Here is a 14,994-nt window from a genome sequence, read left to right on the forward strand (position 1 = left end):
TTTTGGTTCTAATTAGATGAGTCATGCTGATATTTTTACTTTATTTCATTTTTTTGCACCAAATAAAGCAGAATTTTTAAAGTGTATTATGGCCCCAAACAGCATCTTTTCAGCTAAGCCAATAAAGAAATGCATGCAAATGCTTTTTTCTTTGTTAGTGTGAATTTAATTTCCATTCTACTCTTAAGTGGCCTTTCTCACAGTAGTCTTGAATCTGCGATCTTCACAGACAATGCCGATGAGTAAAGATTTGTCGATTCATCATACCGTGAATCCAAAAAGAGTGGAAACTTCTGCCACAGGATCTCATCAATGATCTGTACATCAGTAGGCCTCAGCAGGTTTTATAATTGTACCCATTTCATGTGAAAAAGCTTCACTGACGTGTAACAGGAATAAATGAGTGTAAAAAGCCCATTGTTTAGAAAGGTTTTTGAATGCATCAACGCAGTGTCTCTAATAAGAAATGTTGCATTATAGTCACACTGATGTTGGGAGACATTCTTTGCCGTGTCACTCAAACGTCCAGTCATATATTGAACCTACTCAACTCAACTTGACCTCACTTGACACATCAATTGGCTTTCTCTGCAGCATTAGTCTCAAAGGTGCAAGTAAATTACACCGGCTGAAATCTCATGTGAGTTTGTAAATCCACTCTCGGTCCCACCGCTGAACTCTTGTTCAACCAAATAGATTCTACGTGTTTTCTAGAAGAGCCTCCTCCCTTTTGTTTCGCTTAATGGTTTGCATTTATATCCATAACCACAGCATGTGTTCATATGATTTTGACTCAACAAAATACATACCTGATACCCTGTCTATCTAAATAAATAATAATAATAATAATATTACATTTTCTTTATACAGTAACGTGCAAAACAACATTACAAGCTGCTTCACATGCTGGTCAAATCAAGAAACACTCAGAGAAGAATGTGATGAGGCTATATAACGCATATAATTACATCTGTTCACTGCAGTTATTTCCACACATGCTGCAGGGTGAATCATTTTGCCACACAGGTGACAAAGTGTCATCTGGACACTGTTTGAACAAGCCTTGTATATAATGTGTGGTTCCATGCACGATGGAGGTCCATCCTTGTAGCAGGGTGGTGTTGACTTGCCACATGGTGGTGCAATAGGACAGCTTTGGGGGGGTCGATGCCCCCACTAACGCCTGTGGCCTCCCCTATTGGAGAATGTACAGCTGGCATGCTGTTTGGTAATCATCTCTGAGTTATATTGTGTTCAGCTGCTCTCTGCAGAGCCCTAACACACTAATGACAATTGGTTAAAAATTTGGGAAAAATGGTCACAATCATCAAAGATCTGTTCAAGGTTTTCATGTACCGTCATTCTGTGATGTTTCCACTTCCATTACTCACTGCGCCTTGTTGAATTCTGCTACTCAACTTATTTTGGTATATTCTATTCAAAAAATGTGGTTTCAATATTGCAAATTGTTACTAATTAAATCATTGCAGATTCACATATTTGTGCACTCGTCATTAAGAATGAACAGAACACAAAACACCATTTTTCACTCGATAAATTCTGATTTCATTAAGCACATAATCCTGACAATGCCAGCCGGAAACTGTGCAAAGCCATCCTGGATCAAAGCTGTGAACAAATTCATTGTCATGTATAACCTGCAACTATTTCTCTCACACCGTGGATGAGGGCAGAATTGTAATGCGGAGATACAGGTACACTACTTGTATTGTGCAGCTCAAACCGCCAGTCTTGATCTATAATTGATCAAAGCCTTGAGCCATGACTTCTTCTAAAAACAGAGGCAGTTCTTCTGCTCCATAGTCCAAGTGGAAAATGATAGTAGAGAGATTTGAAGTGTGGCATATTCTGCTCAGACATGAAGAAACACATAGACAACAAACATAAAATAAAGTCTAGTCTGGACAAATTAGCAAAATGTCATCCCAAGCCATAAGAGTATAAATATCTACCTTTATATTTCAATTAAGCCTTGTGGATTTGCTCTTTCTTCACATTGCCATGTGTGTTCCTGTCTTGCATGGATCTAGTGGAAAGAATTTCTGTGCACTTAGAGACTTCCTGCTGACATAAAACTGTCAGTTTTCCTTGAAGGCTCTGGAGAATTAGGTTTCCACATGAAACACAGCCAAAGGAGCCGTTGCAACAGAGCTGGGAAATTTATTTTTTGTTTAAAAGTGCCTTTACAGTACCCCATGAGGTATACAGTTTTGATGAGACGTGAGGTTGTCAATGACTGACTAAAAGGTTTTGTGAACAAGACATTATTGTTGTATGGAGCGACACTCACTGTACGAACAATCACTTTCATGGCACAGTCTAGTCAGAGCAGAAAAAAACAACAATGAGTCCAGAAATGATGCTTAACATGAGAAAATCCCCTCATTTAAAAGTTTGGATTTCATTCACAGTTGTGGTCCTATTTTGCATTTGCTTACGTTCCAACAATCACAAAAGGTGTGCGGCACCAAAACTATCCGTTAGCCCCTCAAGAGCCTCAAGCACAAATGTCTAAACAACCAAATAAAACAGCCCTGGTGAGGTTGTCGACTTTCTGAAATAAACCTTTCTACGTATTGCTTATTTTTTGAATGCGTTTGTGCAAAAAAATCTCAGTGACAACGAACATGAACCAAAAGTAAACCCATACACACCTGGGATGTCACTAACTGGTTTTGTGTAAGGAGTGATATTGCACTGCTTTTCAACAAACAAAGGGTATTATACTGGTGCCAGACATCTGTCAGTACACCCATGATACAGGCACCCACTGTGGGGTGGAGGTGGCACGCTCCATGGCCTCCTCCACGCCTTTCACGCTTTCATCCACGTCGTTGTTGACAATAACCACATCAAAGAAGTGTCTATATGTGGTCAGAATGGCGTCCGACTCTTTCTGGATCATCTGCAGGTTTTCCGTCTAGGAAACAAGACAGAGGAGATTAGCAGGTGATCGCTGATGGAGTTTCAAAGTACTCGAGTGGGTTCAGATGAAGATGTAGCACCTGGGTAGCTGTGGTGGTCGGAGCGATGAACACCACGAGAGGCGCAAAGTCAGCAGTCCGCAGGAGCTTCAAGGTCTGTAAGTGCAAGATCAGTGGGATCAGTATCAGCTCAATGGAGGTTTACCATGCCTACATATATTCAATTATGAATTTCTATTGTGTATTTACACATTGGTTTTTAATGAAACAAATGAGGTTATATATTTCAAATGTTCCCGTGAACCTGCAAACAGCAACAGCTGTGGAAAAAGTGGCTAGAAAGGATTAATTACTGAGAAGAGCAAAAAGGGTCAGGCTAAAGATACGGAGCGTTAAACACATTCAGCATCTGAGCTCACTGTCCTGCCTTTGAATGGTCAGTCTCACCATTGTTAATAATTTGCACCTGCTCAAAGAGGCATAAAAGGCAACCCTTTGACTATATGCGAGTCTAAAATTTCATGCTACGTCTCCGATCAACTTGTGAATGCTAACCTGTGGCTCCACGTCCAGCACAGCGATTTTGGCCTGCTCGTGGATCTTCTGGATGGTCTCGATTTTGGTACCGAACATATTTCCCTGGAAGCTGCCATATTCCAGTAGCTCATTTCCAGAGATGCACTTGGTCATGGCTTCGTTGGAGATGAAATAATATTCCTGTCCGTTCTCCTCATCCTTACGTTGGGGTCTGGTGGTGTCTGTGTAGAAGGTCAGAGACTTAGCCAAAGGACAACTCTGAAAGGTTGGCTGAAAAAAAAAGTCTACAGGTTTACTTACGTGGTGCCGGATAGGAAAACTTCTCAGGGTATTTAGTCAATAGGGCATTTTTGATATGGCTCCTTCCTACACCAGGTGCACCTGCAGACATTTTCATCAAACATTAACTTGGACACTTAAAATACACTTTGAGATATTTTGATCAATACGGATGATCAGAAATGTCTTGTTACACCTTTTAGAATTTGGCACAGCAAATAAATAAAGTGCGTGAGCTAGGGCGCTTACCAATGAGCACCAGTGTTTTCCTTGTAAAAGCTGGGAGCTGAACAACCTCCTCATAAGAAATCACATCCAGCTGGTCAAAAACTGCAAAAGAAGGCATTTTGTTTGAGTCAAAGACTCCAACTGAGAAAACTTCCTGGAAACGTGAACCCAGTGCTGCACTCACTCGAGCTGTGCTTGGCCAGATATTTGTCTTTGCACTTCTTTTTCTTTCCAAACGGGCTGCAGGACTGACTGCCCTCTCTGGCCTTGCTTTTACTCGCCACCCTCCTGCGGGAAAAAAAGAGATTTAGGTCAAGCTGGGAAGATTTCAGCTTTAGGTCTATGCTGATGTAGCACATTTTGTCAGTCGTTGGCATGTCAAGGGAAATGTGACTTCACACTGCAGGATTCATCATCAGACGGGACGACAGAGCGGTTTACCATTCCTGGAGCTCTGGGGAGGGTATGAGTCCGGCGAAGTCAGCAACACTGCTCTCCACTCGGCCTTGCCACCAGTTCGGATCCTGCTTGTTGATGATCTGAATGATGTCAGCAGTTTGAAACTTCAGGCCGGCCTCTTTGCATGGGATGAGGTCATCCTTGGTGGGGTCATAGTCAAACTGGGCCCTCATGTACATCTGTAGATTAAGAGAAGATATGGTGTTTCTGCTTTTTAGAAAAAACGAGCTTGTAAACATTTGCAGCGTCTAGTGTTCGTGACATTACTGACATCCTGTGGCCCTTACCAATGTGTTCAATAATCTCCTAAAACCTACATTAGATGTGAAAACAGTCTCTGGCAAATGTGCATTTACTGTTTAATGTTTAAAAAGTATCTTTGAGCTAACCTTCAGACATTTTCTCACCAATAAATACTCATAGTAGGACACATATATTTGGATTCTGCAAATGTTAATCAGGAAAATTTACCCCTTGACAGAATTTACGAGCTCATGATATGATCTTGGACAGCTCAATTCACGTTGTGAAAATGAACAATTTTCTGCAGGCATGAGGTCGAATTTATCAAATCATCAGTTTTCTTCCTGTAGAAAACATATAAAGAGCAAAGAGAAGCTAAAGTTCAACCCAAAAGAGGTTCAGTAAATAAACAGATGTCTGGACATTTGCTGTCCTTTTAACATCCGGCTGAGCAGTTTGTTCATACTCCACGTTAGATAACTAACTCTTCTTGGGATTTGTTATTTTATTGATGAGCGGGATCAGTTTATGTTCAGTCATTATCTAAACTGTCAAAGATCACGGCATGAACACGTGTAAGTTCTCCACAGGGTAAATTCTGACTATTGTTAGTACAGTTCAAGAACATCTGTGGCGTCCCTGAGTTACTCCAGCAGCAGCTGTACACAGACCGAGTGAATACACCCACTGTGTACTATGAGGCCACACTGGAGTGGTCCGGGCCACCAAAAATGATGTTCTTTGAGCGTTAAGCATGAAAAGTGAATTAACTAAGCCTACACATTAATGGACTACAAGCTTTAGAGTAGACTGCCATCGCTGACCACAGCAAAGATATAAAGATAAGAGCAACATCAAGTCATATAATTGTTAGAACAGTAGCCGTTGACAAGCCAGCAGAAATTTTTATGCCACAGGAGGCACGTGAATGGCTGCCGGAGAAAACAGGGTGCGCTGTGGCCAGTAGATGGCAGAATGAAACACACTACCACAGTGTTTCAAGTCAAACTAGCAAAAGCTAATGCGAGTGACGTTCTTTAGATTTGAGCTCATTTTATAGTCACCTGGGTTGTTCACTGACTAACAGAAGATTCACCTAATAAAGAACAAAGTCCTTTTGAGAAGTAAGTTGTAGAGGGGAAAAATGGAAAGAAATGCAATCAAACCCATATTTGTAGATTATATCACAAGACATTACCACTGATCGGAACGAAAGGCTGATTTTCTCCGTTTATTCATGCAAATTTACAGGAGTTCAGAGAGACGAATGTGAAACACAAAATTCACTCAGAACAAAAGTACAAGGCACCACACGAGCGACGCTAAGCGCATTCTCTGCTGCTCATCATATTACCTCACAGGCTTGGGATCGACTCTGCAGGTTGGGAATGATCTTCATTGTGACGATTCCATTGGTTTCTTTCTGTATGTAAAGATGGCGCAGTTTTACTTGCTATTTTGTGGTACAAATGCAGTAATTACATAAAGATAGTCATTGACTTTAGTGGTAAACCTGAGCAAAAGCCATCAACTCACCAGGATCTTCTGTAGCTGATCCACACTTTGGTTTGTCACACTTTTTCCATTGATTTCCGCTATTTCGTCCCCTTCATGTAAGGACCCTGGAGAGAAGAAGACAGGAGACGTGTGGTAACGTAAATGTGCTGTTCTGTGCGGCAGCTTACTTTCTGTATCACAGTTATCGTGGTCCTAACATGTGCTAGCACCTACTGAGCTAATACTTATTCTCATGAGGGGTAACCTGAAGACAAAACAAGACATGCAACGCAGGCATGTATCAAAATAACAACTGCAGTAAAAATAGTCCAAAACAGGCACTGATGAAGACAGATCTCCTCCAGTACACGCAGATGCTAACGATAAGACGCACCCTCCCCATTAACACTCAAACAAAATCAATGTGTGATTAATTACCTTGTCTGTGGATCATGCCCCCGTGCAATATTCTGGCCACAGTGCACCTTTGCTTGTCGTTCAGCTTCAGAGTCACCCCCTTCAGACAAAGACCACAACCAATGAGGGGGAATCAGGAAGAAAAGTGTGCGTGTGTGTGTGTGTGTGTGTGTGTGTGTGTGTGTGTGTGTGGAGGCAGATGATATACCATTGGCTCTGAGGGATTCTTTTCAAATGCTACTTCTTTCATCTTGGTCAGTTCTGCACCATTCATATGTCCAGCACTACCATTGGTGTAAACCTCAGCTCCTTTATTGTCATAGGTTTGCATAGCCGCCTGTTTAAAGGAAAAAAAAATGTTATATCTCACACAAAATGAATTCAGCTTTGCTCAAAATGAAGGTTAAACCTTCGTCTATGCACAGAACTGAAGTCCCTGTTCTTCTAGTCAGCCTGTCGGGACAGATCACATCACAGTCACAGCGCTCTTTCCAATACCTGCAGTGAAAAGCTTTTTGCTAATGTGTGCCAACAGCTACGTTTCATTTGCAGTTTCAACATATGTTCAAGGTTGAAAATTAACCCAGTGTTATAACACCTCATTAACCACGTCCAGTGATCTGGTCTGCCAGGTTCATGTGGTCATGGATACCACCAGTCTCATCAGGTGATCACGTCAAAGAATAGCATTAATAAAAGGAAGACGAGTGTGCAAAGAACGGACAAAAGGCTGGTTTTGTGGATTCATACTGCGCTTTTACGCTTAAATGAGCCCAAAGGGTCCAAAAGAAGGACACCCCTGTCCTCCAGGCTACTTCCACAGTGTCAACAAAGATGATCTCTGGTCCAGATCACCGTCAGAGACAGATCCATGTATCTGTAAAGCCGTAGAGAGAAAGAGCTCCTCTGACAAACACATCGCTGTGATTGAGAAATCACATTAAATGTAATAAGAGCGAGATGCCCCGTAATTGTTCCCTCTGGAGTAAACTGGCATTCAGCGGAAAGCACTCGTGTCATTTAGAACAATGACGCACGATATCAAACGGCTCAGAAATTGGTCACTAAACACATTTAGCTGCATCAGCACTAACTTTCTGCATGAAAATGACACCTCAGCACTGATTCAGCAAAAAAAAAATAATATTATCTATCTTCCAGCATCAGCACTACAATAAACCAATAAATAGAATTATTGCCACCCCCACCTCCTCGCCTACTGTATAACCTCAGCTTTAAAATAGTATGCAGAGCAGCAGCTTGGTGTGTAACACATGCAGGAATTTAGACTGTATTTTTATTCATGAAAAATATATGTTCTCTGAAAGATTACTTTCCTGAACACCTGCATGTCTGTGTACTGCTTCCCTGCTGTGGTACAGACTCTCAGAGAATCAACAGAGAACTGAATGTACGCGTCATGAAAGTCAAGCAGTTGTTTTTCTGTGCAACATGATCATTATTTACCAGCCTTGTGAAGTAATATAGCATGCCAGGAATGTACAGTACCAGGAGGGAGCATCTGGACAGCGTCCTGTGGTGAATAGATGAAATTACATCTTCTGAGGAAAGGAAGCTGAACAGCAATTTTGCTGCAGATAAGAATCACCACAAACACATTTAATCCTGAAACACCAACTCTCTCATTTCTATCTCTGAAATCCAAACAAAGGTGTTGCACTTATTTTCATTCCTAGAGCAAAACATTTCCATGTGGAGCTGCCGCGAGGACAGCAGGAAATGAATTTTGTGTTTGTGATCTTATGATTAGTGTAAGCAAACTTGATCAAAGTGTTAGGAAAAGTACAAGCTGGGCGATCGCATCACGACATTTACTGGTTTTCCTAATTTGGAAGCTCCATACTCACAAATGCCGGGTCCTTTTCCTCAAGGCTCAGAGCAAAAGGCTTGATTTCCTCTCAACAAGGTGCTCAAAGGTTCAATCTAAAGGCCAGGCATTATCGCTGTGAACAGCTGAAGCTATCTGAAGAAGACTGGCAGATTTCTCACGTGCAGCAGGTAACAGAGGAAGTGTGTCTTCCCACCAAACGTTAAAATGACTAGGATTGGCACTACAAGGCGTTTTTAATTAACGTGTCTCATCATCAGCTCATATCACTCACACTACAGTGGAGGGAGATAAGCCCATGATTAAGAGGTATTCATGGGGTTTGTCACAATGCCGTTCAATCACTGCTAACAGTCAACACATGTAACTAGAACTGGGGTCAGGAAGTCCTTTCAAACACTTGAATGCCAGTTGTGGGTGTGGAGAAGCAACAGGATAAACAAAGAGCTGGGTGGAAGGCATTCAGTGAAGAAGAGAGCACTTCCTGCTCTGGACATCTGCTCATCTCATCTGAAGATGAGGTTTGGCTGTGTTTACAATCACACTGTGATACGAACACCTCTTGATAAGATAATAGAAATCCATGGCCATTGTTCTGGCTGCTTTTCTTCATATACTGCAGCTCTGTGGCCTAACAGCACTGATTAGATTGTAATACAATCTGCCTCCTCATTTGCTCTTTCTCTTAAGATGATTTGCCTTTCAATCAAGCCATATTAATTATTAATGCTTTCCCCCTGTTGGATTTAGGGTGGATCTCCTGGCAACAGGCAAAGAAGTATTGATTTCGTGGAGGAACATGGTCGGAGATCAATATTTGACCTAGATGAAACTCCATCTTTTGAAAAGAAACAAACAGCGTAGGTAACGAGCCGATTGGACAAACTCCCAACCACAGCTACAGCCTCTTTGAACGCAGACTGGCACAATCTGGATAGATGATAGAGATAGCTGGACGTGCTGCTGAAAAGCCTCCATCTCATGCCAGCTCTCCTCTGATTTGCCTGGACTTGTCTGTGTCTTAACATTTGAACTTCCACTTCAAGCCCCAGCAAGTGTGGCCAACATAACAAGTAGTGTACATGTCCTTGAGCTGACACACATGACGGACTGTGTATACACAGTATATGCATACATGCAGAGCTGATGGACAGTAAGTCAAGTATTTGGAGGTGTATCTCCAGAGAGTCGTAGCATGCACAGAGCAGAACAGGCCTACTCCCATTACTCATTACCAGACTCATGATAAAGGATTCATAAGCTACAGTAAACCAGCTAGATGTCACGTAAAATACACTGATACACCACAGCATGCTCAACCTAACACACAGCAGTGTGCACAGTAAGATAACGGACCACGTGACCTCACTTAAAGACAATGATTTCACAAATCAGCGTCGAGCAGAGGGACACACTGGCAAGACTGTAGCTCAAGGCTATTGAACGGCAAACTGCTGATGTCAGGAAAGGAGTTTCCTCCCTTCACCATTTCCCTCAGTAGCTCAGTGCTGACTTTTCAATTTCACATAAGAAGTTTAGCACAGAGAGCTCCCTCGGCGTTACAGCCTGCCAAACCGAGGCCTGGAGGTCGTGGAGGATTTAAGTGGCAAGTGTCTGAACCGCTGTGGTCATAGTGAACATGGAAGATACTGCCAATCTTAGAGGCGAGGTCGGTGGTTTCACAGCAAAATCTGGAGTTGAAGTTTGTGCCTGTAACAACAGTCTGGTACAGTGTGATGTGGTAAACAGGCTGCCTGCTCTCAGATGACTGTTGACACTACTTCTCCTGCAGTAGCTGCAGGCAGTATTACACAGCACTGCTAAACACTGGGCTAAGGGTGACTTATCTCCCACATACCTGTCTTCTTTTATATTGCATAACACTGCCCAAGAAAACAGGCCTATTGCTGGTGCTTTGAGACCACTTAACATGTTAACATGACTACTATGGGATCAATGCAATACCATGATATGGCTCTATACCACTGTCTTCCTGGCTCATTGTCTCGTGATCACAGCTGGAAATATAGAAAGTCTGACATGTGATCATACAACCTTCCCCCCCCAGTTTGTCAAGTGATCCCATGTGTAGTTTTGAGGGAAAGCAGAAGTGAAATTGCCAATGCAATGTCTGCTGGCTCCCAACTCAGGCTGACTGAGCAGTGCAGTGGTTGCTGACACAGACCAGCTGATTTGAGAAGACCTACATGTTTAGCTCTTTGTTTAAGAGATCAACACATCCAGTTGCTGTAAATTAGATTATGAAAACGCAGCTACGTCTATTTTTAGAGATCTACTGGAGGCACAAACAACGGTCATGTGTCTCATCTCTGTTTCCCGGAAGCGAACATATAGTACACCAAAATATGGGGGCAAAAAAAACGACAGAAAAAACGACACCTTACCTTTTCAGACTTTGGTTTGTTTTGAAGGAGCTGCTCCAGGTACAGATCGGAGAGGGCTGTCCGGACGCTGTTGACAGACTCCAGTATGACGGCCGGTTCGTTTTTATTGGATTTTAACGTCATCTTTCCCTGTTAGCTAGAAAAAAAAATTACCCGTGAACCCGATGTGCCCCCGCTCAAGGTCCACAAGAGGCTGGCCACGAAATGTTGCGAGAGAAGAAACAGCTGATAAGGAGGCCTGACGGTGTGATAAGTGCCTCTCCGAGATAAAAGTCCAAGGTTTCGATCAGCAGCAGGTGAGGTACATGAGAGATCTGCAGCGGGGACACCGCTGACAAAGCAAGTAAACATGTAACTGACTGCTGCTCAGAGGGGCAGGCTCATGCTGCGTTCACGTGCCCCGTGGAAGCTCCCAAATATCAATGCTCAAAGTTATTTATGTTAGCATGCGCTGAACTGTTTCTACGCGGAAGTTAAAGCACAATGGACCGTGTAACCGACGTGTTTTTGCCTTGTACATGGTCTGTTTCGTATAGTTAGGGCTACATATATTGGCTAGCTATACCATTGTGCTTATATTATAGCCTAGCATACGTTTTTATGTTCACTCGTACTTCTTGCTTGCCTATTGAGTGCTTTGTATCTGTAAATAAAGTAATTAAGCCTCTTGTAGAACCCTTGAAACCAAAAACATACACTATTCTTCGGTTGCCTTCTTCTATCGTTGACTGTTTTCTTTTCTTATTGTTTTGTTGGGTATCTGCGGCATGATCTCCTCTCGTTTTGATTTCACAATCTGCCGCACTTAACTTTTCACATATTTCCTAACAGTGTGAGAGCCGGCAAGGAAAAAGAGAAACATACAAAAATTATTGGTAAGAGTTGCCGAACAATGATACAGCACCTTAATCATTAATTACAAGTGCTACCATGCCGTATGAGCCCTTAACTTGTCACTCATCCGCTGTCGTATTTCTCGTTGTAAGCTCTTCGAGTACACACAAAGCAAACGCTTTAAAAATTTCCTGACAGTACCCAAATGCAGCATTACCGCAGCTTTCTCAGCTGGGCTGCACTAACAGGCTACAGGGAAGCGAAATAACGGGAGTCCTACTGACGGTGCACACAGCACATCACTTGCAAACACGTCCATAAGAGAACAGCGCGCTAAGCGGCAGATTGTTAGGATGCAGCATTGCAGTCAACCACGGGGTCATATACCTGAGGTTTTTACAAGGGCCAACGCTCCCCGATCTCACTTAATGGTCTTCATATATAGTAGCCTGTGCATACTAATGTGCACAGATTCAACATTAAAAAGCATGCATATATTATTTTGACAACAAGCTCACAGGAGTGTTGGTATATGGATACATATTTAGGCTACATATATAAAAAATAAAAAATATTTATTTTCTCTAATGTTTCCAGTCCTTTTCCACACAGCCTGCACTTTAGGCTCCTGAAACAACATACTGTAACGCTGTAACAGCATATTCATCCATTGGCAACTGAGAAGGAATGCACATGATATATGCAAAGGTGTATGCAAAAGGGCTTTTTTTTTCTTTTCTACATAAATCACTCCCATGTCTGTATAACCTCCTTTTTATATGACAACTTCATAAGAAAATCAGAGCAGTGGACTCAGAGTGGTGAAAATAATGACTACAAGATGTTAACATATTCAGTCTGTTTGGATGCTCTATCATCTTGTACGTATGATTTCTTCTAATAAACCTAATTTTTTTTCGGGGGGGGGCGCTGTGCTGTACAGGCAGCACAGCCCTGCTGCTCTTCATTGTGAAAACAGACTGGTTCCTGGGGGCAAAGGGAAGAAGTGTTCAGCCAGGTGATGAGTGTTAGCTCACTGATAAGCAGCCAGTGCCCAGAGGGGACTCCAGAGGGAGCCAGCATGCAGGTTTGTATCAGCCATCCACTATCATGGCTCAGACTGATAATTCTTAGCTTCTCAAGAAAAGGGTTAGTGCTGAAATTAGTTCCAGGTACGAGCGCCTAAACAGTGGAAGCTCTGGCTACCTGTGATAGTACGGGTCAAGACTGAACCCGCAGTGGGAAAGGCCTGATTTGATTTAATTAGACTGATGGTAAAATGAACTTAAATTATCACATATTGGCATACTGGATAACAAAAAGCCAGCAGCTCTTTTTCTTGTCTGAGGAAGCTGGCTCACTTCAGTGTTGACAGGTCCCTGATAACTTTGTTTTACAGATCTTAACTGAGTCAATTTCTACTTTTTTTTTTCTGTTTCCATGCCTCTGCCATAAACAGATAAGTGCACTAGCAACGGTGATCAAGGCCTGTAGCAGTGTCACAGGCACTCAACAGAAAAGTCTGATTGATATAACAAACAGTGGATAAAGAGAGCAGAATCCAGCCTGTCTGACAGCAGCCTCTCCTGCAGCTGGAGGCTCAGACGTTGCCTTCAGGCCAGTTCACTGTACAGTTCACGGTAAAAGTGAAAGTGATAACCAGTAATATCAGCTTGACCACACAATCACGCTTGGTTAATATTGCTTTCATCTCAGTTTTTGCTCATCATATGTTGTATTTGCTTGGCTCGACTGTTTTTTTGATATTGTCTGTTGTTGCTGTCTTTACTGCTGCACAATCAGTTGCCCCTCTGGAGACAAATTAAGTTCAACTCGACTTTTTATTTTCACAACAAATGTTTAATAAGTGTAGTTTTGGGCCTTTATCACATTAGACATTTTGACATGTCACATAGAAAAAGCACAGGTGCAACAAATTGTGGTGGAATATCGAGTGAGCTGAAGGAAGGAGTTCACCAGGAGACTTCTGATGTCTTAAGCTGAACTATTAATTGCAGGTTTGATGCATCAAAGAGAATCTGCAATACAATGTCCACAAGTGAACCGAGGTAGAGCCACATCAAATCCTGAAGATGTCCTTATTAATGGGGCGTATTAATACTCCCAACGTCACATTTCTCCTTTCTACTCCTTGAATTATTTCCTCTTATGGATATTCTATGCCTATCTTCTATATTTGTGGTACTCTATTGGATAGTATAGGAAACTAAACATTAGCTCCTACTGTACCTATGTATGCCCTGACTTCCATCCCTCTAACCTAGGACACTTTGACCTAATTTCTTATTAAAAATGTGAATACTTGAGCAATCCTCCTTGAATGGTCCTCTCTATCTGTGTACAATTTATCTATAAGAGCTCGGTTACCACTGAGCTGAGACAGGGAGAGACATCTGCTGTCTGCTAGAATGGTCTCCAGATATTATGGTAATGTGTGACTGTCTGAGGTCTCTGTGCTGCTGTGCTAAGACTTTTGGGCTCCTAACTGTAGAGAAGGCCTGCAATTGAAAATTCCTTCACATTAATGAATTGAATGACAGCTGGTATTGTACATTTCTGCAAACCTTGACTCCATGTCAAAACTTCATATTTGTTTTTCAGTTTTATGTTTGACAGTGCTGTGGTTAAGGTCGTGGTTAGGTTTAGATACACAATCCACTTGATTAGGCTTGTGAAAAGATCATATTTTGGCTCAACATAAAATGTAATAAACATACTGTTTTGTATGTGTCCCACCTGGCTGAACAGGAAACCCTGCAGTCACCTGTTCACTCACCCGCCTGCACGTCTGCCACCTATCAGCCTCTCTGCTCCTCTGATCTCACACAGCTTGTGTGTTACCTGCCTGCCCACTTCTTTGTTGCTGACTGACAGCTGGAGTTAATGCCAAGACCGGTTTGTCCTCTACTGCTCTGTCTGCTGAGTCTGCTCTTGAGCCCCACAGCACAACTTTAATACCCGACACACCCACTGTGCACATGCTTTCACTTATGTTGACTGATGAGCCCGCCTCACTGAATTGTGTTGGCAGATACATATGAACAATATCATATTATACTGACAGGTGTTTCTATTATTTCGTCTACACCATTTGTATCAGTGAGGGTAGGCAAAACCAACTACAGCCTCTAAAATGATCATAAAACTCAATCAGCACCTCTTTAATGCTGCTTCAACATTCATGAAGGGGGGATTTACTGCAGGAGTGTGGCATTAGGTTTAGCCAGGTACACGTAATAAACTGGCCAATGAATGTAGGTCTTAGGCTGCACAGTGACAG

The 14,994-nt window shown here is 42.3% G+C and overlaps 1 protein-coding gene across 1 annotated transcript; it reads right to left on the reverse strand.

Moving 5' to 3' along the window:
- Positions 1-1,547: 1,547 nt before the first annotated feature.
- mpp1 (MAGUK p55 scaffold protein 1) lies at positions 1,548-11,245 on the reverse strand. Its single transcript, XM_070983161.1, has 12 exons — positions 10,860-11,245; positions 6,814-6,942; positions 6,627-6,705; positions 6,228-6,313; positions 6,046-6,114; positions 4,431-4,627; positions 4,174-4,277; positions 4,011-4,091; positions 3,783-3,863; positions 3,501-3,703; positions 3,027-3,101; positions 1,548-2,941 (listed from the first exon to the last, which is right to left on the reverse strand). The coding sequence occupies exons 1-12, from the start codon at positions 10,980-10,982 to the stop codon at positions 2,765-2,767; spliced, it is 1,404 nt and encodes a 467-aa protein (XP_070839262.1). The 5' UTR covers positions 10,983-11,245; the 3' UTR covers positions 1,548-2,764.
- Positions 11,246-14,994: the final 3,749 nt, after the last annotated feature.

Source organism: Chaetodon trifascialis, chromosome 16 (genome assembly GCF_039877785.1).
Source record: "Chaetodon trifascialis isolate fChaTrf1 chromosome 16, fChaTrf1.hap1, whole genome shotgun sequence".
NCBI lineage: Eukaryota > Metazoa > Chordata > Actinopteri > Chaetodontiformes > Chaetodontidae > Chaetodon > Chaetodon trifascialis.

Coding starts and splice junctions, on each gene's coding strand:
- mpp1 (XM_070983161.1), bottom strand. CDS start 10,982: ATGACGTTAAAATCCAATAAAAACGAACCGGCCGTCATACTGGAGTCT. Junction 6,314..6,626: donor GGGCATGATCCACAGACAAG/GTAATTAATCAC, acceptor TCTTCTCTCCAG/GGTCCTTACATGAAGGGGAC. Junction 6,115..6,227: donor ATCAGCTACAGAAGATCCTG/GTGAGTTGATGG, acceptor CTTTACATACAG/AAAGAAACCAATGGAATCGT.